General features: G+C 42.4%; 1 protein-coding gene across 1 annotated transcript in view; it reads right to left on the bottom strand.

Moving 5' to 3' along the window:
- Nucleotides 1-24,750, bottom strand: part of PSMC4 (proteasome 26S subunit, ATPase 4) — a 643,785-nt gene that overhangs the window by 250,471 nt on the left and 368,564 nt on the right. Inside the window, exon 8 of the mRNA XM_044079358.1 lies at nt 10,860-11,023. Within this exon, the coding sequence (XP_043935293.1) occupies nt 10,860-11,023 (164 nt within the window). The remainder of the gene's footprint in view (nt 1-10,859; nt 11,024-24,750) is intronic.

Raw genomic sequence — 24,750 nt, 5'->3', positions numbered from 1 at the left:
TTTGAAGCTGTGGGTGCAGAATCTGGCCCTCCTGCTGGGACAGCAGGGCAGGGGTCTGAGGCAGGTGCCATGATTCCAGCAGCGACACACTGCGCAAGAGGGGGTACCAGTGTTGGCATGGCCAGTCTGGTGCAATGAGTATTGTCCTTGGTTTGTCCTGTTTGATCTTTAGTAGCACTTTGGAGAGGAGAGGCAGAGGGGGAAGGCATAAACTGATAGGCTTTTCCAGGTGAAGGACAGGGCATCCACTTTCCAAGCTTGTCTGTGGGGAGTCCTTGTGCAGTATTTGTCCAGTTGGGAGTTCTGAGGGGAACCAAACAGGTCTATCTCTGGGCTCCCCCATTTGTTTCTCAAAATGTTGAATATCTTTGGTTCCAGTTTCCATTCGTGTATTTAGCTTGCCTGGCAGGAATTGAGCTTGTAGGTGCACTTGGTAGCTTAAGGCTGTGTTTCACAGAGCCATGGCTAGTCTGTAGAGAGGGTATGAGTGGGTTCCCCCCCGCTTGTTTATGTACCAGATAACAGTGGTGATGTCCGTCTAACAATAATTGTCCTGGAAGAAAGTGGTCCTTGAAGGCTGTCAGAGCATTCTGTACAGCTAGCATTTCTTTTTGATTGATATGCAAGTGCATTTGACTTGGGTTCCATTTGCCCAAAATGCACTTCCCTGCCAAGTGAGCCCTCCATGCACAGTCTGATGAGTCTGTTAGGGTTCGGGCAGCAGGGGTAGAGTGAATGGTAGTCCCTTGTTGTGGTGGCAGGCCTCTGCCCATCAAAGGAACTCTGTCTTTAGACAAGGGATGATGAGAATCACTGACTCTAGCTCTTGAGAATGTTGACACCATAGGCTTTTTAGATACCATTGTAGTTTCCTCATATGCAGTCTTGCACATGGAATTAGTAGAATGCAAGAGGCCATGCACCCAGGGGTTGCAGTATTTTCCTTGCAGATAGCCGAGTATTTGTGGCCAGTAGTTTGAAATAGGCTGTCAAATAAACTTGTTTCGCTGGCGTGAGGTGGGCCATCTGGAAAGTTGTATTCAAGCTTGCTCCCAGGAATACAACTTGTTGGCAGGGTACTAGATGTGATTTCTTTTCGTTTATGGTGTACCCCAGAGAAGTTAGTAATTTCTTTACAAATGCCAGATGATTTAATAGTATATCCTTGCTTTCTGCCTGAATTAGACAATCATCCAGGTATTGGTATATTTCTTTGCCTGCAAAATGCAATGACTATAGCTAGGCACTTTGTGAATACCCTGGGAACAGTAGATAAGCCAAAGGGCAGTGCAGAGAACTGATAGTGCATGTAGCTTGCTCTGAAGTGTAGGTATCTTCTGCAAGATTCCCTTATTCGGATGTGCAGGTAGGCTTCCTTTAAATCCAGTGTTGCCAACCAGGCATTTTTGCCTAGCATGGGAAGCAGCTGATGAAGAATTAGCATTCTGAATTTTGGTATTACCAAAAAGGTGTTTAGAATAGACAGGTCCTGGATAGGACGCCAGGAATTGTCTTTTCTGGGTACCAAAACCTTGCCCCCAATTCCTCTTCTGGGACAGGTTGAATAGCCCTGATGTTTAGAAGAGAGAGAGGACCTGCTTTTGAGCCTCTGCCCACTGATTTGGGGGTAGGTCTGGCCAACCGTTTGGGGTTGGTAAGGAGTGGAAGTGGAATCTTTGTCCTTGGGAAACTGATTAAAACCCATTTGTCTTGGGTAATGAGTTCCCAGTTTTTTGCATGTAGGGCGATATTTCCCCCTAAAGGAACAGTCAGTTGAGCAGGGCTTGGAAAGTTTAAAGTTAAGTGATTGTTAGTTTACCATGGGGGGGTGTCTTATTACTTCCAGCTTTGGAAGTGACAGCCCCCCACTGCTTAGGCCTGTGAGTACCTTGAGACTGAAGCCTGGGTGGTCTGCCGGCTCTGGGTTTGGACTGAGAAGGCCTGGAAGAGGCAGGAAAGGACCAATTCTTAGAAGGCCAGTGCCTACTAAACCTGGGAGGCTGTACTTGCAGGAAATCATTAACAGTTTGCATAGATTTAGCTTTTTCCTCCATCTTTTTAAGTACTTCTTCTGCTTTATTGCCAAACAGGCTTGGTTTAAGGGAGCATCCAGTAATTTAGCTTTAACATGATCTGGCAAAGTTTGTTCCTTAAGCCAAGCATGCCCTCTAAGTACAGACCCAGTGACAGCAGCCCTACAAGATGCCTCTAATGAATCAAAACCACATTGCAAAGTAGGTTTTCCAACTTTTTCAGCAGAATGCATCAAGTCCTGTAATTCTTTATATTCAGCACAATCAGGAATCAACATCATTTTCTGTTTAAGCAATCCAATAATATGCTGCTGATACTTTAACGTATGAAACTGGCAGTTTAAGGCCCTAATGGCCAAAGTTGCAGAAGTGTATACCTTCTTACCCAATCTGTCCAGGGCCCTGGAATCTCTATCAGAGGGGGTACAGTTTGGGGCAGTAGTAGCCTTAATGCCTTTGGGTCCCTGTGAAATGGTCTCAGGTTCTGCAGTAGGATTCTTAAAGAGGAACTTGAGAGTCAGATGCTCTGTAATACCGGTCAGGTTTTCTGGGAGCCGGAGGTAAAGTGTCAGGGGCCAGGCTGGATTCCAAGAAGGCTTCACCTACAATGTCCAGTACAGGAGGGATAGCTAAAGGCCTATGTTGAGGGAGAAGTAAGAATTCCCCAAGCCTCTTTTTGGAGTCAGAGTAATCCTGGCTTTTCCAGCAGAAATGCTCCCTAAGATTTATTTTATTTATTTATTTATTTATTTTATTTTATTTTACATTTGTTGACCGGGCTAGTCTATCTGGATATATGTCCATTTTCAGTAGAGGCCCGGGGAGAAAAGCTCCAATGAGTATTACATGGTTTCAGAAGGTGTTACAAAAGAAGTACTAACAAGTATAAAACTAACAGTAAACAACTAGTAAATAATTTTTTTTTTTTTTTTTTTTAAAACCTCAATAAAGAAGCAAACACCTAAGTCAGGTGTTTCACAAAGAACATTACAATACTTTACAATACAAAAAATTAGTACATAAATTTTATAAGAGGAATGCTGAAGTGTAATGAGAGGTAAAGAAAAGCTGAAGGAGTGTAGAGAGAGAAAAAAAAGAAAAAATAGGGAAGAAGGAAAGTAAGAAAAAAGGAGAACAGAGTAGGTCTCATTATGTTTCCAACAGAGTTTGTGAATAGGCAGTCACTTGTAGAGTTATTAGTACATAGACTTTTGAAGAAGTACTGTGTGAAGGGTCTAAAAAGTGGGGGAGAGGTCTGGGAACAGATATCTGAGGGTTGATTATAGCATATTTTCCACCAAAGTTGGAGAACAGGCAATGTGTGTAGGGGAAAAAAGGCAGATGACAAGAAAAGAAATAGTATTAGTCTGGGTTACTACAGGGGCATAGCCATCTTGTGTTGAGATGCACTTTTAGATTCCTTTTGAAAAGTGGGAGAGAAGAGTATGCAAAGTTTCACCAAAAGAGAAATCCTCTGGAGGGGAAGCAGAGGGAATGAAGTCCCCTGCATCAGAATCCTCATAGGTAGATAAGGGCAACTCCTGGTAAGAGAAAACAGAAATTTCAGAATCCTGATCAGAAGAATCAGAAGGAAAATCAGTTCTAGGTCTCTTAGGGGGAGAAGGGTGGCTTCCCCTGATTAGAGTAATAAGGTCTTCAGCCATTCTTATTTGTTTTTTTAGGCACAGGGGTCTGACAATGCGGGCTGGGCATCTGTTTTCTAGGCGTAGATCGAGTTGAAGAAGATGGAATCGGTGTAATATGCAAGTCAGTAGGCCTGAATCCACCCTCAGAAGCCGGTGCCTGCACAGCGGCTACGGACCCATCCAAGGTAGAGACATCCACAGTCGAAGAAGCGTCTCATGGCATACCGGTCTCCGAATGGGTCCCAGTAGAGGCCTGCGAATCTGAAGTAGCGGGTATCAGGGACTGCAAAAGCACCTCACTGAGTACCGGCGAACTGGCGACTAGCTTAGCAGAAGCATCATTGGCAGCTTTAGACCTATGCGGTCTGTCTCGGTCTATCTTTGTGTTTTTTCGGAATGTCGGTAGTCTGGTGGCTTACTGAAGCCATTTCGGGATAATTGAATGGAGTACCAAAATATTTCGATGCGAAAATGAACGGATGACAAATAGTTTGAGGTTTGAATAAGGCACAAAACAGACAGCAAGAGATGTCGTGGTCTGGGCCTAAACAAGGAATGCAATACGAATACAAATCTTTGAGGTATTTGCTTTCCACAAGAAATACAATTGTTAACTTTTACTGACCTCGGTTTAGAGCAAGAAAAAGGATCCCCAATGTGGTACTTACCTTAGTTGAAGACTTTGGATCTGAAACTTGAAAACGGAAATTTCAGGAGTTGGCTGACCAGCACTTGCTAACTGCTTCTGCTTCGGGCACCGCATGGCAAGAAAGACTGATGTAAAGGCGTCAGCTGCATGCTTTACACCCCTGATGACTTGACGTCATGGAAGATGAGACAGCATCCGACGCAGGACCCAAGACTTTGATAATCAGGCCAGCTGAGGTCTATCTGCAAGCAGATGACCCAAATGTAATGACTGCAACAGTGAAACACTAAGAACATCATCAAGATAATTAATGGTCACATTATTGTGTGTGGAAGTAACTTTAAAATAGTCACAAATTTAATTTATATAGTCATAAAACTGTTCACCTAAATCTTCTTCCTTCCACAATATAAAAATATTGTCCAAAAATCTTAAATACATGGACCATTTATGTTGAACTTCAGATACAAAACACATTCATAGGTTCATAGGTTGGTACTAGGCTATCGGCCCTAGGGCTTATACAAGCCTAGCCATAACAATTCCCTGGATATTTCTTCCCACAATACTTACTTCTCTGGACCCCTGTTCTAGCAGGGCGACTGACATGATCCCCGGGGTGAATTTCCAATCTCCCATCCAAATCATCAAGGTTCCTTTTGAAGAAAGCCAAGGACGCGCTCTGCTTGACATGTATGGGTAGTCTATTCCAGAGTATGGGGAGTCTCTGGGTTAGGAACCTATCCCTCCAGCATGTTTTGTTCATTGCGATGAGAAGGTTTAGATTCCTGGAGCATGTGGCTCTGAGGGATTGGGATTTAAGTGTAGCATGTCCAACAGCTCAGGGTTTGACATGGCCTTGTATGTTAAGCAGAGATTGCCTCGGAGTAGACGATATGCCACAGAATATAGCTGGAATTTTTTTAGACGGCCAGCATACAGCATATGCTTTAGGCCGGTGATTCTTTTAGTGAGGTATTTCTGTGGCCTTTCCAGCTGTTGCAGATGTCTTGTGAGGTACATACCAAAAGGGGCATTGTACTCTATAATGGGTCTAATGAGGGATGAGTACAGTGGGATAATGACCTCCTTTTTTCTGGATGAAAAGCCCTTAGTGATGAGGTGTGCCACATAGAAGGATTTCCTGACTGCTGTGGCGATGTGGTTATCGAAAGTGAGACCACTGTCCACCTGTGTCCCTAAGTCTCTCATCACACTTTCGATGTTTAGTGTACTGCCACCTATGTGGTAATTCATGGGTACACGTTTTTTTCCAATGGGGATAACTATACATTTCTTGGCATTAAGCTTGAGCACATGGCTCTGGCACCAGGCATCTGTTTCTGTAAGGCCCTTTTGTAGAGTATCCACATCATTTGGGGATTCAATAATGGCTCCCGGTTTGCAATCATCTGCAAACTTTAACAAGAGTCCCTTAGTGTTGGCCTGTACTTCAGAGAACTAGATGTCAAATAAGAGTGGTCCCAGAACTGAACCCTGAGGTACTTCACTTGTCTGGAGCTGGATTTGGAGTCTGCTACTTTTACAGTCTGGGTTCTGTCAGTAAGCCAGTTTAGCAACCCATCGAGTGACGTAGGGATTTATGCCCAGCTTAGTAAGTTTATCTATGATTCCAGAGTGGGGGATAGTGTCGAAGGCCTTGGCGAGATCAAGATAGCCAGATAGGCTGTGTGGACTGCCTTACCCTCGTCCACAGCTCTGGAGACTGATTCGAAGAAGTCAAATCAGGTTCAGGAGACAAGATCGGCCCTTCACAAACCCAAACTGGGTGGGGTCCAGTGTTTGAAGGTTGCCAATGTCTTTGTTTACAAGTTCCATGATAATGCGTTCCATACCCTTGCAGATCAGGCTCCTCAGACTGATAGGACGGTAGCTGCTGGGATCCAAGGTGGATCCCCCCTTGTGGAGTGGGATAACTGTAGCTGTGCGCCACTCAGTGGGCACGAAGCCTGAGGTGAGGCTATGATTAAACATGACACTTAGGTGAGGTGCCAGTTCATTTTGTAGTTCATGTAGTACACAGCCTGGGATGTCATCTGGTCTTTTTCTCCCAGCTGTACATAACTAAGTTTGCAAATAAAGGGGCGCAACTACAGCCCATAGCAACCCCATGATTTTGTTTAAAATATTCCCCTTCAAAACTAAAGAAATTGTTTGTCAGAATGGTATCCATAGGCAACATAACAAAATTTAATAAAGTGTTGCTCAAGGAGGTTCTCTCCAGCAAGGCTTCATTAACTCCAGCCCAGTCTCGTGTGGTATAGAGGTGAAAAGGTCACAAACAACAGTAGTGAAGGAACAATTATCACTATATAAATCCTTCTTAAACCATGAAAGGAAATCCCACAAGTCCTTAAGAATATAGTCAATGGGAGCCAAGGTCTCTCACCAGTCTACCCACAAATATACCCAATGACTAGTAAGCCTGTAAGGAGGAGGGGTCAAAGATATCCTTATGTATTCTTTGGGATACCAAAAACGAATGGTATTAATGGACACTTACTAACCAAAAAATTAAAAATAGCTTAATTAATACTTCCCTGAAACAAACTATTCTAACATGAGGCCAGCCTTTTTTTGCGCTATGTTAATTTCATTTTTAGAGCCAACAACATACTTCTCCTCATCATGTAACATAGCTAAAATTTGACAGTTGTAATCAGTTTTGTTAACAATAGCAATTCCCCCACCTTTATCAGGCTTCATAACTCTAATACTATTATTCCCCCTAATACTTTCCAAAACTTTACTTTCATCAGGTGATAAATTAAAATGGTCCCTCTTACTTGTGGAGTATAATTTAAAAATTTCCTGTGTACAGACCTCCTCATAAGATGCTATGGTGGGTTGTAGTGGGGGGTTATAACAACTTTTTTTCTTAAACCGAAGAGTTGTGTAAGCACACAGGCTATTAGAATTACCACCATCGTTCTTAAAAATATACTTTAAATTCAACTTCCTCGTGTAGTTTCTCAATTCCAAAAGCGTACGAGACGCATCCTGCTTCCTAACCTGGACAAACTTCCTTTATTTAAAAGTGAGAAGTGCTCATATCTAATAACCTCATTTGAGTAATTATAAATATTAATCCCTCCACAACTTAAAAGTCTCCCTTCAAATTCAACAACTATACTCTGTCTCAGTAGTATTTAGTTGCTGTAACTCCCCCTCCTCTACCTCTGCCCTCGGGATGTTTGCCCTTTCCCCCGTCCCTGCCGTCCTAAAATATTCGGATTATTATTGTAACTTGTGCCCTTATTAATAAGCCTTTCAGACCTCCTTAGAGGTGGGTATTCTTGATCATATGCTTCCGATTCATTCTCTACATAACTATTTTCTATATTTCCTATATTATCAAAATTCCTCCCTCGGTCTCATGGGCCTTATGTATCATTATTGTTAAATGAATATGATTTGGGGAAGGGGTAGGCCAACCTTTCTTTATACTCCATTTCATCTCTATACAACTTATTCCTCTTTCTTTTAATATTAGTGTCCATTTTTTTTTATATTGTCAAAAATATCCTCGTACCAAACATTGTAATCACTAAATTGTACATCATTAACAATAACATCGCTCAGCTTGCCCACATCCACTAACAATTTATCAATTCTCTTGCTATTAATTTTTATGATAGACATGGGTTTGAACTCATGGAGTTTATCGAACATTTCTATTAAATTGTCACATTCAGTATCATTTTTAGACATACATTTAGAAATTTAAACATTCTAAGCCCTCTAGTGACTCACGAGATTCCTTCAAAACTGCGTTGTCGCATTGAAGGTTATGTACCTTCAGTAACATAGATTCAAAGTCTTTTAGTCCATTTTTAATGTTCCTTCTGTTGACCTGCGAATTAGGTCTGGTGAAAGTGAAATTGTCCAGGTTTAGCCAGTGTCAAATTCAGTGTGTCATTCGATTCACTTAAGGTTAGTTTCCCTTGCCCAAATGGTATCTCCATCTGGATCAGCGTACCTGAACCGGAATTAAGAAATCCCGGAAGCGAACGGTCACATGTGCTTTTGAAACCTGGCTCCCTGTTACCATGGGAACCCGTTTTAGTACCGGAAACAGTATTAGATCTTAAACTGTCTACAGTCTCCTGTAATTGAGAAACTTTTTGTGACAGTACCAAAATAAGTTGTGTGAGGTTTCCACTATTCAGTGCTGAATCCTCTGCATTGGCCAATGTCTGTAGGGATCTATCATCAAACATTTCGCTCTGCATCCCTTCCATAACAGACAGGAACTCTTTCAGTTAAAAGACTCGAAAAAGCACCAGCAATCAGTCCTGGCTCATACCGCAAACAAAATTAAGATACTCAACCGGTGAAAAAGGCGAACAAAAACCATGAACATAATCCAGCCCAACTGACTGATGGTGCAAAAGACAATGCAGACTTGTATAATATCCAAAAATTCGGTTTACTAATCCAACTGTGTAACGCAGTCAAGCGCTTTCGTCCAGGAAACCCTGGACTTCATCAGAACCAATTATACAACTAAAACATACCATTTAAATACATTATAACAACCAATGGAAACATTGCATATAGAAAACATGTTAATTAACCATTTAAAAATATATAAAAAACAGTGTACACATACAAAAACATTTTTAAAAAGCTCTATAAAACTTTTTAGGACTACAGAACAACGGCTCTATTTTTAAAAACAGCATAACTGAAATTGAATTTTCATTTTTATATACGGAAAACGGAAAGGACTCTCCACAGGAGAATTTATGAACATGTCTATGCTATTAGACAAAAAATACTAAATGCCCTGTTTAGGCATTTAGATAGTAGTGAGGGTTGTTTCTTATTTGGAATTTTACAAATTGAGATGAATTCGGGGGGGGTTGGGCCAACACACTTGAGAGAGCAGAAATGAAATGGCAATTAAGGTTAAATGCTACCCATACCCCCTGGGATCAATGAATATATTTCAATTATGCCGTTTTTAAAACTCAAAGCCCTTGTTTTGTACTCCTAAAAATTTTTATAGAGCTTTTTAAAAATGTTTTTGTATATGTACACTGTTTATGTTTTTTTTTTTTATTTCCGCAGTGGTACAGAGGTAGCATTGTTACCTCACAGAAAGAGGTTCTCCCGCTCGATTCTCAGCTTGGCTTGGGAGTGCCTTCTGTGTGGAGTCTGCATGTCCTCCCCGCAGTTGGGTAGCGTTCGAAAGGCATGCATACGTAAATGGGCGTGCCTTCACTGAAGGTTGGGCGTAGAGCTGGCACCTCAGCGTTTCGTAAAAATCTACTGCCAATCATTAGCGGACCGGAGTTCCGCTGTGGCGACCCCTTTCTGGGAAAAAGCCGAAAGACAAACAATAACACTGTTTATGTTTTTAAATAGTTAATTAATATGTTTTCTATATGCAATGTTTTCATTGGTTGTTATAATGTATTTAAATGGTATGCTTTAATTGTATAAATTGGTTCTGATGAAGTCCAGGGATTTCCTGGACGAAAGCGCTTGACTACGTTACAGAGTTGGACCAATAAACCAAATCTTTGGACACTATACAAGTCTGCATTGTCTTTTGCACCATCAATCAGTTGGGCTGGAAGGTGTTTTATGTTCCTGTTATTAGACTTGGGGAACCCAGTGTCCCCTAGTTGAACTCTCCCAAATTTAAACACTTCTCCTCATGTCACTTATTCTAATGCATGTGCTTAGGAGAAATCATTGGCTTGCTACCCTATTGGTACTGGACCAGGTGCATCCCCCTCTTAACAGCCAAGTGTTCCCAGAGAGATTCAGCTCTCTTTCCAACCATCTTTGGGAAGGACCTGGTATAGCGCCGACAGACATGGTGTGCTCTGGACAGAGGCAAACAAGACAATACAAATGCGTGTCCTTTGTGTTGGATTTGTATACTATGGTTTGTGTAGTGTTCTTTTTAATAATTTCCACACCAGAATTAATACTATACTGTCTACAAAATGGCTACTAAAACCACAAGACAGAAAAAGAAATATCCCTATGGAAGTTAAGGTAATCTTATTAAAGAAAGCCAAACTCCCAGCCAGACAAAACTTCTGTATCACATGCAACCACACCTGACAGACTGTATCAAGAAAGATCTGAAGACGGCATCTGCTAAGGCCCCTCATACCACTGATGTCAGAGGGAGAGGTGCTGTAAGTCAGGCAAACTACTGGGCTACCTGCAGGAAGGATATCCCACTGCTGAGGTCTCTGACAGCAATCATTACAATGAAAATCCTCACTTATACTAACCCTAGTCACTGAATTCTGACATCAATCATTACCATTGCAAACTCAGGAAAAAATACAGTTTCTACAAATGACGTGTAAAAGGGATGAATATTCTAACAGCTTCTTTATAGAAAAAAAATATGCACAGTGCAATCTGAATAAAAAAAAACTTAGGACATTCCATTACTTAGATTTATAACATGAAGAAAAGCACCTTTATTCTGGTAGATGTATTAGAGATCTTTTACCAAATTAACAGTTAAAATGTTCCAACACAAGAGAGGTAAATTTTAATTTCTGAGCAGCAAAAAATGGAGAATTTTTTTAAACATATAGTTAAAAAGGTAAAAGGAGTTCCTACCTTTACATTGACATTCTGGTCAAAGCCATCCATCTGATTCAACAGTTCCAAGAGGATCCGTTGCACTTCTCTATCAGCTGAAATGACAGAAAATTAGTAAATTTCCTTAATAAACCTCTGCTGTTGTCCATACAAACAAAAAATGAATACACAATGTTGGTATATGGACAAAACAAACCTATATGGATTAAGAAACCAAAATAAATACAACAGGCTTGGATGTGTCGAATTAAGAGGCAAAGGCATTCCTAGAGATGGGCTGCATTTAAAATAAAGGCTTTTGCAACTGCAGACAGTACTGGAACCATCTGCTGCAAAGAATGTGTGTCACAATTCTGTAAATGCACTAGAAACCAGTGTGATTTTTCAGGCAGTGCCATGCGCAAGATACCCATCACTCACTAAGACATGAACCCTGCAGCTCTGATTAACTATCTTGCTGATGCTACTGGGAGTCTTCCCATTCAGTTGTTCATGACTGTTCACTCCCACTAAGGGCAAAGACACTAATACAAGAAAATGAATACAAAGATGCCACCAGAAACTGAATTTCTTTGTGCTGAATAACTCTTGATTTTACTGTAATTGCCAAAAAAAAAAAAAAAAAGAAAAAACATCTGTCAGTTTTGATAGATGTTTTACACAAGTCAAACTAGCTGTTGTAAGCCAGTCACCCAGGTAATGAAACAGTTGAATCTTTGCCAGGTTTTCAGAAAAAAGTCTAGTAAACTACACACTGTCAGAGTCTTGGAACTGCAAACATACCAAAATGTAGACTTGAAAGCTGGAAATGAATCAGACACATGATCTTAACAATTAACTGCAGATATAATGTAAAAGGATAAACAAGCAAACATCATTTGTGCTTAATACAGCTATATAAGATCCAGTTCTCTAGGAAAACTTGCCACAGTAAATGTGTTGTGCTTGGAGAGATCAAAGCTCTGGTGTCCATTTATCAGCCTACTCTGGCACCTCAAAAATTTTGAAGAAACTCTTGTGCTCCTCTGATTAAAAACAATATAATAAACAAGTCAAAGTTAAATCCAAGACTCTATGTAACAGCTGGGAAATGGTTTGGGCAAGTTATGTCGAACTGCATCTGGAACAGTTTCTAGAAAAATTCTACTTTAAGGCTCGAGTTCACGGAATGACTACGCAACATTTACTTGATGAATCACAATTGTCATAACACAGTATATATAAAACTGCATTTGCCTGGCAGCTTAGTCCAGAAGATTAAAGTTATGAGGTACTAATGAACAACCTTCTGTAGGTCTGGGTTTGATTCCCTCACTCTCTAATCAGCATACTGTGATGATATAAAGAAAGTCATTCAACTACACAGAGCTCCAAGGGCACCCTTGAAAAGGGATACTTGTGGCCAAGGCTTACACTGTTAACAACTGAACTAAATAATAGATTGATTGTATGTCAGGGAACATATAATTCGAGTGCTCTTTTAACAGTGCTCTATGAAAGCTTTTTTTTTGTAAATGTAGGTGCCAATCCATCCCCATTATGAACCAACTTGCAGACCCACCACTACAACCTTGGATAAATCCAAAATTGCTGCGTCTAGGAGAAAAGAAAATGCTGATGCCGTAATCATGCATGAAAAATGTTGTTGAGTTGTCCTATACATCACAATACACACATCTGTAACCTCAAATAGGACAAACTTACTGTCTGAATACAGTCTCAAAGGATTTCAACAAAGGAAACAATGCTTAAGGTTGTGTCCCCCACAATTTCTTCAGTCTTTGCTGCCTCTTCTTTGGGAAGCACTACTAGTGTAACAGTGATATCTACCATAAACATGTAAATGATACGATCTAAAATCAAACTCTGAAAATAAAAAGATCAGAAAATATTGCTAGCTGAATTTGAAGAAATCTTGAACACACCTGACCACAGTTATATTCTTAAACAAGGGTCATGCACAGTATTATACAAATTTTATAACAAGAATTCAAGACATGCAAACAACTCCTAGGTGCCAACAGCCAAGTATAAACATTTGAAATATAATACAAAAATCCAATGCAACTCAGTTAATGGGCTGCTTAGTCTGTATATTACACACAAGGTAAATAAATGAGCTCCATTTGACAGATGGCTTCATTAAAGCTGGTCAGGATCTGTTACAAAAACAAAAGTAATCAAGTTGCAGGCTATAACAAAAGCAATCCTTTCCTACAACACACATGTATCATGCACTCAGATAACCCTTAAGAAAACACTGTAAACAAAACAAAAAAACAAAACAATACAATTAAAAAGGAAGTTATGTACTCACCATAACGTTCCATCTGAGTAGTTATTCTTCATTTTTCTGCAACCTGTGGGTATACGGATCCGTATCTGATCCGAGCCGGCAACTTTTTTCTAGCATCTGCTCCGAGCTCCTCCCCTTACCCATAATGCCCTACCATCTCCTATCTTCCCTCAAATCGAGTTTGCTGCAACTAACAATATATATGCAACTCAACCCAATAACCAACCTGAAAACAGGATAAGGTCTGGGGGATGGAGGGAGGGAATGTTGCAGAAAATGAAGTATAACTACTCCGATGGAACGTTATGGTGAGTACATAACTTCTTTATCTGAAGTAGTTAACTTCATTTTATCTGCATCCTGTGGGACAGAGTCCTCAGCTACTCCGATCCTGGGAGGCCCTTATGGAAGGATATTCCTGAGCACCGCAGAGCTAAAGGATGCTCTACCCCACGAAATCAGATCCAATTTGTAATGGGAAATGAAGGTATGTGAATTGGCCCATGTCGCTGCTGCGCAAATATCATCCAAGGGTACTCTGGACCAAAAAGCAGCAGAAGTCGCCATGGACCTGGTAGAGTGAGCCTTAACTATACCAGGAGGTAATAACCCTTTTGCTTTGTAAACATGTGAAATGCAAAGAGTGATCCATCTGACTAAAGAAACTTTAGAAATAGCTTTTCCCATAAATGCCTTGGAAAAAGAAAAAAAAAACAATTGGTTAGTCTTGCAGAAAGACTTTGTTCTATGAAGATAAAAGCGAGGTTGTCTATGAACATCCAACAAATGGAGTTTGTATTCACCTTTATTTTGAAAATTGGGAAAGAAAACGGGCAGATTAATGGACTGGTTTATGTTTGCTTCAGATGCCACTTTAGGTAAGGAAGGGTTGGTACGCAGGGAAACCCTATCCTTATGGAAGACCAATAACAGGGAGGCATGGCAGACAAAGCTTGAAGCTCAGAAACTCTCCTAGCCGAAGTGAGGCTACTAGGAAAGCTGGCTTCCAGGACAAAAATTTTAAGTCCACCGACGCTGCAGGTTCAAACAACCAATGCCTGTAAAACAAAAGTAAGGTCCCAAGGAGGAACAGAATCCTTGACAGGGGGCCACAGCAGAAAAGTACCTTTGAGAAAAGAGGAGGCTAAGGCCATGTTGTCTTCGCCAACGTGAAAACTGGAAATGGCTGCCAATTGTACTTTCACTGTGGAGGAACTAGCTCCTTGCTGAAAAATACTACACAGGAAGTCCAACACCGCTGGAACAGGAGCTGTAAAGGGATCTATTTCTCTCTGTGAAGCCCAAATGGAAAAGCGCTTCCATTTACTGCAATATAGTTTTCTAGTGGAATTTTTAAGAGAGGCCACTAGAATCCATTTGGCCTGGGATGAAAGACCGGAGTCCTGGCGATTAACGGAACTGGAGCAACCAAGCTGTAAGCTTGAGACTGCCCAGATCGGGTGGACATGTCCCCAACGGATGGGAAATTAGATTCAGACAGGGATCCAGAACCCATGGGGGAGCTAACAGATGAGACCAAAGGAATGGGAAACCAAACCTGACTAGGCCAGAATGGGACAATGAGGATCACTCTGCATCGTAGTCGGCAAGCTTTCTGAAGAAACTTCGGAATGAGTGGCAATGGAGGATAAGCATACAGAAGCCCGGGGGGGGGGGGGGGGGCAAGCATGGACTAGAGCATCTCTGGGGATTTCCCCTGGTGAGGGAATCAGAGCGAAGAACTCGCTGCTCTTCGCGTTGGAAGGAGATGCAAAGAGATCGCAGCAATGCCAGGAAAATCTCCTCCGCTACTGACTGTTTCAGAGACCACTCGTAGGGCATCAGAATGCCCCGGCTCAATCTGTCCGCTAAAATGTTGGAGCGCCCCGGGATGTGCGGTTGCTATCAGACACAGACCGGTGGAAATCGCCCATTCCCACACTCTCAAGGCCTAGCGACATAGAGGGTAGGCTCTGGTTCCTCCCTGCTTGTTGATATACCAGACGACAGACATATTGTCTGACTGAATTGCAATCAATCCAAGAGGGAGGACTGTGTGAAAGGCTTCCAAAGCTAAAAAGCACTGCCCTCAACTTTAGAACATTTATGTGCAAATTGGTCTCTGTTTGGGACCACGTGCCTTGGACTGTCCTTCCCAAACTGTGCCCCCCCACCCTAGTTGGGAGGTGTCTGTGGTTACTGTGGTTTGGACTGGGGTTGGTGCAAATGGACGTCCTGTTGATATCTCATGTACGCCAACCACCAAAGAAGAGATGTCCTGCAGACGTGGCTGATCTTGAGTGGAAATTCCATGGGTAGGTCTAGCCAGGACCACTGGACCGCCAGAGTCCACTGAAGAACCCGCATGTGAAGACGTGCATGCGGGAGAATAGATATGGCAGCAGACATGGAGCCTAGCGCCCGGAGAACCTCACTCGCCTTTGAAGACTGGGAGTTTGATACCAGAGCTATATGGCTCCTGAGATGTAGAATCCTGTCTGGAGTTAGAAATACCTTCATCTGCAAAGTGTCTAACCGTGCCCCAATGAAGTCTAGAATTTGTACTGGTTGCAATTGGTATTTGTGAACATTGACTAATTCCCAGCGAGTCTGCTAATCGAATGAAATAATCTCGGGCCAGACACAAGTGATGCTTGTCGTGTGCAGTGAAGAGCCAGTCGTCCAGGTAAGGAAACACTTTAATACCCTGAAGCCTCAGGTGGGCCGCTACAACTGCCATTACCTTGGTGAACACCCTGGGGGCTGTGGTGAGACCAAAGGGTAGGGCCCTGAACTGAAAGTGACTGCCTCCCAGCCAGAACCGCAGAAACCTCCTGGAGCTTCTATGTATTTTGATGTGGTAGTAAGCATCCTGAAGGTCTAACGAGCACATCCAGTCGCACTCTCTGAGATAAGGTAGAATGGACTGTAGAGTGACCACCCGGAATTTCTGTTTTGCTACCGACAGGTTTAATGTGGACAACTATAGAATGGGTCTGAGGTCCCCCGTCTTTTTTGGCACCAAAAAGAACCTTGAGTAGACATCTAATCCGGACTGATCGGGGTTAACCTTTTCAATGGCTCGTTTGATAAGCAGCTTTGAAACCTCTAGAGCTGCGGCCTCCCTGTGAGCGGGTGGAACATCCGGGAGGTGTCTTGTAATGTTTGGAGGGGCAATGAAAGGAATAGAGTAACATCTGGATATTATCTGAAGAACCCAGCAATCTGTCGTAACGGACTCTCATGCCGCTGGGTGTAAGGACAATCGTCCCCAGACTGCCTCCAGAGTAGGACAGTCGGGTAACCCCTCAGGATTGCTGACCGGGTCAATCAGAAAAGGGTTCCCTAGACCTGAAGTTCCTGGGACCCCCTCTACCTCTGGGTCAGCGTCGATCTTGCCCCCCTCTGCCTCTGGGGGAATAGCTGTCCTGAGAATCCCGGGAAAACAGATTTTCGGAACCACATCTTCTTCTTCTGCCCTCTGATTCCTAGAGAAGGACCGCTGAGGGTTAGAGAAGCGGACTCCGACAGCAGACGTCTTCCTGTCCTTTTCGCTCTGGACCAGTGTGTCACATATTGTCTTCCCAAAGAGGGAAGAGACGTCGTAGGGAGCGTTGATAAACGATATCTTGAAAGGGTCCGTGAACTGACACAATCTGAGCCAGGCATGACGCCTCATGGCTATGCCTGTCCCAGCTGTTCTAGCTGCTCCTTCCGTGGCATGAGAAAGTAGCCGCATAGATGTATTCGAGACCGATTTCAGAGTGGACATTTTTGCTGAAAACAGCTGTTTGTCCTGCGGCGATAAAGACTCTGGGGCGACTCAGCGAATTCCGAAGCAAGGTCTCGCTGTAGACAAATCAAAGTGCCAAATAGTTCAGCACGGATAGAAAAAGTCACTGAAGAGTATATGCGCTTCCCAAACCTATCCACCGACCTGGACGCCTTGTCTGGAGGGTGAACTAAGGAACTCTCCTGTGCTAGTTCCTTCCTTGTGGCTGCTGCGACCAACATAGCATCAACTGGGGCTCCTTTCGACCAGGGTTGTCTATCCGAAGGAGGAGATAAGACCTTGTCAGGACGTTTGGGAATGGGCTCTACGGTGTCTGGCTCCTTCCATGCCCTCGTGGTGATGAGGTCCACCAAGGGGTCTGCTGGTGGGGACACCCAAGATGTAGATGGGCCCATGCCAAAGGCCTCCAGAACACTGACATCCCCAGAAGGTTTTGGGGCTGACCAACCTCCCCTCTGGTGGAGGATTTCCATAATTTCTCCGAAGGAGACGTCTTCGGGAGGTGACCTGGGGGAACCTTCTCCTTCATCCAAGTCAGTGTCAGTGGTGAGGGACTCGGGGGGAGTCCAGGTGCCTCCTTTTGCACTTGCGCTTGTGGTGGCCTTCTTCAGTGGGACTTTCAGAAGGGGATCCGTGAGCTGCAGGGGCTTCCTCGGGGAAAATTACCTGGGGATCCTATGGCACGGGCTGTCCTTGAGACAGGATGAAAGGAGTCGTCACCAAATCCAGGGGGGCCTGGGTGGTGTCAGAGGGAATGAGCTGGGGTGTCAATCCCTGGGAGAGAACCCTCTCCACCACTTTGAAGGCCGAAGGAGAAGTCCATCCCATATCCGAAGCGAGGACCGGGGCCGATGACAGGGTAGTCTGAGGTCCGAGGGAACGGATCGGATCCGAAAGGGTCGGAGCAGAAGAATCCATTCCCCCGGGTCCGACTCACTGTCCGCGGCTCCGAGAGTAACTCAGATCCGAGCAGGTCGGATCAGAGGAAGTGTCGGATCAGAGGAAGTCAATGTAACAGCCGAAGTCTAGGTTGGAGGAACTGTCGGCGCCAAGCTACCAGCTCTGAAAAACCTTGGATCCAAAGGTCCCAAAGCATGGATCGGGGAAGGAGAGAAGGGGTGGAAAAGAGGTATGGAGGTCGCCCCTCCAGAGAGAGAGGGACCTGGCAAGACTCCCATCTGAATTTGGGACTGAAGAAATCTCCGCATCATTCTGTCCATATCCATTTCAGATAGGCTCCGAGTCTACCTCGAAGAGCTCACCAACTCGGACCTGGCTGGTCTGCGCAGGGGGGTTGAGGGCCTTGGGTCCGAAAGCTCCAATGGCTCCTGTGAGAAACGTGGTGACCGGAGCAGAGGAAAAACAGGCCTCCTGGGCTTGGATGGAGGGCTGAGAAAGAGTTCCCTGTCTGGGGATCTCTTGTGATGCCTGTCTTTCTTTTTCTCCCTTTCTTCCCTGCGTTTTTCTTTCTCCTTGTCTTCATCTTTGGCAGCCTCGCTGACCGAAGATCTGTCCTTAGGGGACCCATCACCAGACGAAGAGGGAGGTTGAGTCCCTGTCTGGGGGGTGTACCAGAGACCGAGGCAGAATCCAGCATGGCAACTGGGAGAAGGCCTTTGGTGACTAACTTGGCCTTGCGATCCCTAAGGGCCCTGGGGTTGAATCCAGAAAAACAGCACACTGGGTAGATAGATGTGCTACTCCTAGACATATCACACAGAGTGTGACCATCAGTAGGGGAAAGCTTATGGCCACACTGTACATTTTCTGAATACAGGCTTTGGCTGATCAGCCATAGTCCTGTGTTCAAAGGTAAGGATACTACCTTCCCACAAAAAAAAAAAAAAACAAGCACATACACACAAATAGGGGAAGGGTAGGCCTGAAAACTACTCAACTACCAACAAAACTTTTTTTTTTTTTTTTAAACACTAACGACCAACGCGCTACTACAGAAGGGGAGGAAGGGTAATTTAACACAAACACACTATGAAAGACAAAATTTCCACTTACTATCCCTATATAGCTCAGAGTAAAGGAGACCACGATGCACACTACTGGCATGGCAAACGAGATCTGAGGGAAGATAGGAGATGGTAGGGCATTATGGGTAGGGGGAGGAGCTCGGAGCCTGGAGCAGATGCTTGAAAAAAGTTGCCGGCTCGGATCCGATACAGATCCGTATATCCACAGGTTGCAGATAAAATTAAGTTAACTACTTCAGATCCTCCTTTAGGTCACTTATGGATGTGCCAATAGTGCCATATGAATGGATACTGCTGTTATCCAGTTTTAAAAAGGACTAACCAGATGTTAAACAAAAAGCTGCAGGAATGTAGATACAAAACACCTTCCCTAAGCTTTCAATTCTGTGTTACAGTTGGCACGGCAAAAATGTCCGTTTTACTCGGACACTGAGTGCGATGAGTTAATGTCTTGAAATGGCATTTAGAACAGAAGGTTGCTGGACAGGTATTGTGCGTAATTATTTCCTATAATTCCTACTGAATGATGAGACTGCTAGAAAACATTCAAACTGCTGCTGCTCCATAACCATTCAATTACTCCAAAATATTTAATCATCAAAGGTTAGAGGGCAAAAGAGAATTTCATCTACCTGGTTGAAGAAATCCAGCTCTAATGCTTTCAAGGAACACTCCAAGGTTACGTCCAGGCATGTCTATGTATGACTATACTACAGTAGCAGCATCAGCTGCATCAAAAATGCACTTGGTGCTAGAAGACTTAAAGACTTGGAACTTTATGCAAGAAAGCAAATTACTCAGTACTCAAGCTTAGAGGGGAAATCCTTTTTTACTTGTACTCAAGCTTTTTAAACTTTCTGGCATTTGAGTAAAAAATAATTGATGGATAGCATATGTGTTGACTCCTCAGTGTTTAAGTCCTAGAAAGATACATTTTCACACCCTTTCTCTAGATGGGATTAGATGTACTAGGAGCACACAATCTCAAAAACCTGTCAAGGTAGCAGGATAAGAGTTTCAAGGAGACTCCACCCAAATGTCAAGTTTTTCTTTCCAACAAGTGCTTTTCCATAATTTAATAATTATTTCATTTGTTGCATGTCTGACTTTATTTCGGTTTGCCTTTCTTGTCTGACTATTTCTGTTTGCCTTTCTTCCCTGCATTTGTATCCTGTCACATCATGAAGGCTACCAAAATTGGCAGAGTAATTACGTAATGTCACTTATTCCAACTACAGAGCCATTAGAAAACAATGGCTCGTAAACACTTTCATTTATATGTACCTTATCAGTCAGTCCGCCTGCAACTCACCTCATATAAAACAGTGTATCCTGGAATTTGAATAAAAGCAACCTGTCAAGCTTAGTTTTCAGAAGCAAATGAACAAGGTACAACTTCTTCTTAATATAAAAAGTATTACAAATAGTGTATTTCCTTTAATCAAACTCCAAGTGCCACAAATAATATTTTCATCTTGCTTTTCTTTTTTTTTCCATAATAAATCTTTGTTATATTATTTTCAAACACAAGTAAGATCAAAAATAACATATATTCACAAATCAAACATTAACTAATATCACTAATAACCACACTCTATATACAATATTTACAAGAATGCTTCCATGTAATACATTTAAATATAAAAAAGCATAAGAGTAAATGCAAGTAATAGCTTTTCTTTTTTTCTACACTGCATTTTCTGTAAAAGTACATATTTCTTCATGGGTTTTGTTATAGCATTTTTGCACTGCATGCAGTGTTTTGCTGAGACAAATCAGCAAGTCAGAAAAGGAAGATTAACAGACTATGTCTAGCTTCAGTATTAAAAACTGTGAATGCAACACAAATCTTAGCATAGTAACACTCACTAATCACAGGGTCTGATGTCTCACACCTGAACAGTGAACTACAGCTATTACTTTGAAAACAATTAACCCAGTTACATTTCCAAGCCTACCATTCAAACATTCCTTAAAATGCTGTAACACAGATGGCCACAATGAAAATTAAAGGAAGCAAAGTAATTAAAAATGCGGACTGATGTCAACAGTCAAAAGTAGGCAGTCACAGTACTGTTGCCAAGCAGATGAGAGATAAAATCACAGTAAATGATGCTCTCATTATAAGGATTTATCGCTGTCCCTCTAAAATTACATCAGGAAGACAAAGGCATTCACTGTAAAACAAAATCACTACCCATGGCAGCCCCCTTTCTGGCCATTTGGAGTATAACACACATTAGAAAACAATAACCACTTTGACACAGAGACATTAGTAATGCAAAAAAGTTCAAGACATGCTGAAAAACAGGTTTGTTTTTCTTTGGGTATGGTCCTCAAATACAGATTTTTTTAAACAAATATATATATATATATAGCAATATTATGGATTGTTGAGAATGTTCTTGTAACTACAGGAACACTTTAAAAAGAGGATAACTTTCACTGTGGATTGTGGGTCTTTAGGTATTTGAGGAAACCTTAATTTAAGAGAAAAAATGTTCAAAACAGGTTAGCTGTAATTTTCTTTAAAGGTACTAAAAGCTTTCAAAGTTTGTGTCTTGGACAGTCCAAGGACTATAAGGAGGAGTTTTCAGAATCAAAAAAACTGTGGATGAGAAAAATTGAACTTGGCCTAATCATAAGAGTAACCAGAATTACTGTTTTTGAATGGCCTTTGAAAAGTACTAATGTGAATGCTGAGTGGTCAAGCCTGAACTCTAACCTATGTCAACCTTTGACAGGTTCTAACACTAGCACTGAAGGTTTCTCATAAGATACTGCTGTGTCTGATTCGTCAACACCTTACGGTTTTACATCAGGTAGTGGAAAGACTAGAGGCAAAACTATTCTAATTTGGTAAGAAGACAGCCTTTTAAGGATTCATCTTTTAGGGCTGTTTTCAGAAGGAAACTTGCACCTTGGTTATCCTCACTTCCAATACAATTTTGAGAATGACTAACAACCCCAAAAATCACCTGTACTCAGAAAGGTACCCGCCTGATCTAACACATGGGCACAAACGAGGTTCCCCCGCACTGATAAAGTGGACTGATTCCCTGACAACTGAAGTCAGTAAAAAAGAGCTGAGGTTAAAGTAAGTTGTGCAATGAGTGGGGCAAGAATTCACCTTAATGTACTGTTTATTGTATCAGCTTTTTACTATTTGTTTTAAAAGGCCTCAGTAAATATTTATTATGTTTTTTTCTACAATGGTACTGTATCTGTTAGATAAAAACAGAGCCTTTTGTCTTCGAATTTTGGTAGCTTGTTTGAACTTTGTACACTATTCATTGACATCAACATACTGATGTTGGTCTATGCAAAACAGTAACAAAGTCTTTTGAAGCAGTCTGCGACACTTTCTTATTAATTTTTATGCAACATGACCATAACAAATCAGAGAATACAACCATCGAACAATTAGCCACGAGAAGTACGCTGTGAATAAGAAAATAAGAAAAAAATGAGTTCTGAATAAAAGAAAAGAGCCACAAACAGAAAAAAAAAAGTAAAATTGTGCACTCAAATTTTCTTCTGGCTGGCAAATATGCAACATTCACACAGCAAGATGAACTGTAGAGAATATGCATCAGTGTACATAAAGTACACAAGGCAGCTGAATGCATACCTATGCTAGTAAATTCAGTGTGAGACCTTGGTATCTGCAGGGAAGGAGGAAAGAAATCATTTTGCAATTTCTCACTGGGTGTTTACCAACAAAATAGGATTAAGCCAAATGATGTGGTGTACTGTTACTGTGACTATTCATGATAAAGACATTTTATATAAACATGCATACATAAGATTCATAAGTGTTTACTAAGCCAATGACCACAAGGGCCTTTTTCAGCCTAGCCATGCACCCCGAATCTCTGACAAGTTCTGATACCCTTGATAAGTGTAAGCATGGGCCTAGGAGGTGAACCATTTACAGGTTACCCATTTGCATCAAAGACACAGGTGCCAAACTAGGGATGAATTTCCCGTTTCCCATCTAGTTGTCCAAGTTGCACTTGAACTAGATTAGGGAGGAACTCTGCTTCACATGGATCGGAAGTCTGTGCCACAGACAGGGATGTCTCTGGGACACATACCTATCTCTCCAGCAGGTCCTATTTATATCACAGGCAAGGTTTAATTGTTTAGAATAGGTAATTCTTTTGTTATGTGGATATGCAGGAGGTTCAGAGTGGGGTCTGACAATGCCCTCTATGCCAGACATAGATCTCCCCTCAAAAGCCTGTAGGAGACTGAATACAGGAATAGGGCACTGAAGCTGTCTGCATAGGACATATTACTTATGCCCTGTATTCTTTTAGTGAAGAACCTCTGTGGACGTTCCAGTCATTGGATATGCCTGGTTAGGTACATCCCAAAGGGGGCATTGTACTCAATGATAGGTCTGATGAATGGCAAATACAGTGGAGCAATGATTTCCTTGGCCTTAGATGGCAAACCTTTGTTTATAAGTTGCGCAACAGAATGACTTCCTCACCACTGTAGACAAGCGATGATCAAAGGCTAGATTACCGTGTCCCCCAAGCCCCTGACTACTGGGTCAACTCTAAGGGGTGTGTTGTCAATGTGAGTTACCAGGGAGTAATGACTTCCTAAAGGATACTATTACACATTTCCTGGCATCTAGGTTTAGTCCATTACTCTGACATCAGTTTGTGTCAGCCCCACCTGCAGAATATTTGTGCCAGTGTGAGATTCAATAACAGCTCCTAATTTGCAGTCATCTGCAAATTTAGCCAGCTAGAGACCACTCACATTGGCTTTGACTTCTGAAAAGTAAATGCCAAAAAGTAGAGGTCCATGGACTGATCCTTGAGGGACTCCAGAGGTGCACTCCCCAGTTCTATGTTCCTGGGTCCTGTCAGTGAGCCAGTTCGCTATCAACTGGGTGACATGCGGGTTTGTACCTAGCCTCCTTTGATTGTCAACAATGCCCAAGTGGGGTATTGTGTCAAATGCCTTGGCTAGGTCAAGGTAGGCAGTGCGAACCATTTTGACCTCATCCATTGTTTTGGTGATCTTCACAAAGAAGTCCACCAGGATGAGTAGGCATGATCTGCCCTTGACAAAACCAAACTGGGTTGGGTCCAGTGTCTGCATGTTTACTATATTTTTACTGATTAGCTCCATGGCTTTACATACAAGAGTAGTGAGACTTCTAGGTCTGTAGTTTCCAGGGTCTGTAGATGACCCACCTTTGTGCAGAGGGATGACTTTAGCCTTTCTCCATTCATGCGGCACAAAGCCTGTTTGGAGGCTACAGTTAAATAGTAATTCCAGAGGACCTGATAGGTCATGTTTCATGCTATTTAGAAGCCATTGCAGGATACTGTCTGAGCCCATTGATGCAGTGTTCTTGGTCTTAGAGAGAGCATTAAGGACCCGTTCCCTAGTGATAGTAGGGGGAGTTATATTTGATGATATTTCCTTAGGAAAGGTTGAGGGGGAGAGAGATGTAAAATTGGAGCTGAATTTATCAGCTAGGATGTTTGCTATATCTTCTGGCTCAGTATAGGTGGCTCTATTTACAAAGAGGTCTGCACACAATTGTGTACTGGCTTTGAGGTTGCGGACATAGCTAAAGAATGCTTTGTGGTTGTCCTTGGCCTGGGAGACCAAACTTACCTCAAATTTGGCTTTGGTAGACTTTGTTTTTTTAGTTTGATTACAGTGCTTTTATTCTGCTGGGTGCTGAAGCTCCTAATTTTTGCCATGATTTTCTTCCTC

Source organism: Protopterus annectens, chromosome 8.part0 (genome assembly GCF_019279795.1).
Source record: "Protopterus annectens isolate FY-2018-M chromosome 8.part0, PAN1.0, whole genome shotgun sequence".
NCBI classification, from domain to species: Eukaryota; Metazoa; Chordata; order Ceratodontiformes; family Protopteridae; genus Protopterus; species Protopterus annectens.
Note: the sequence above shows the minus strand (reverse complement) of the source record. Positions and strands in the feature narration are given on the sequence as shown.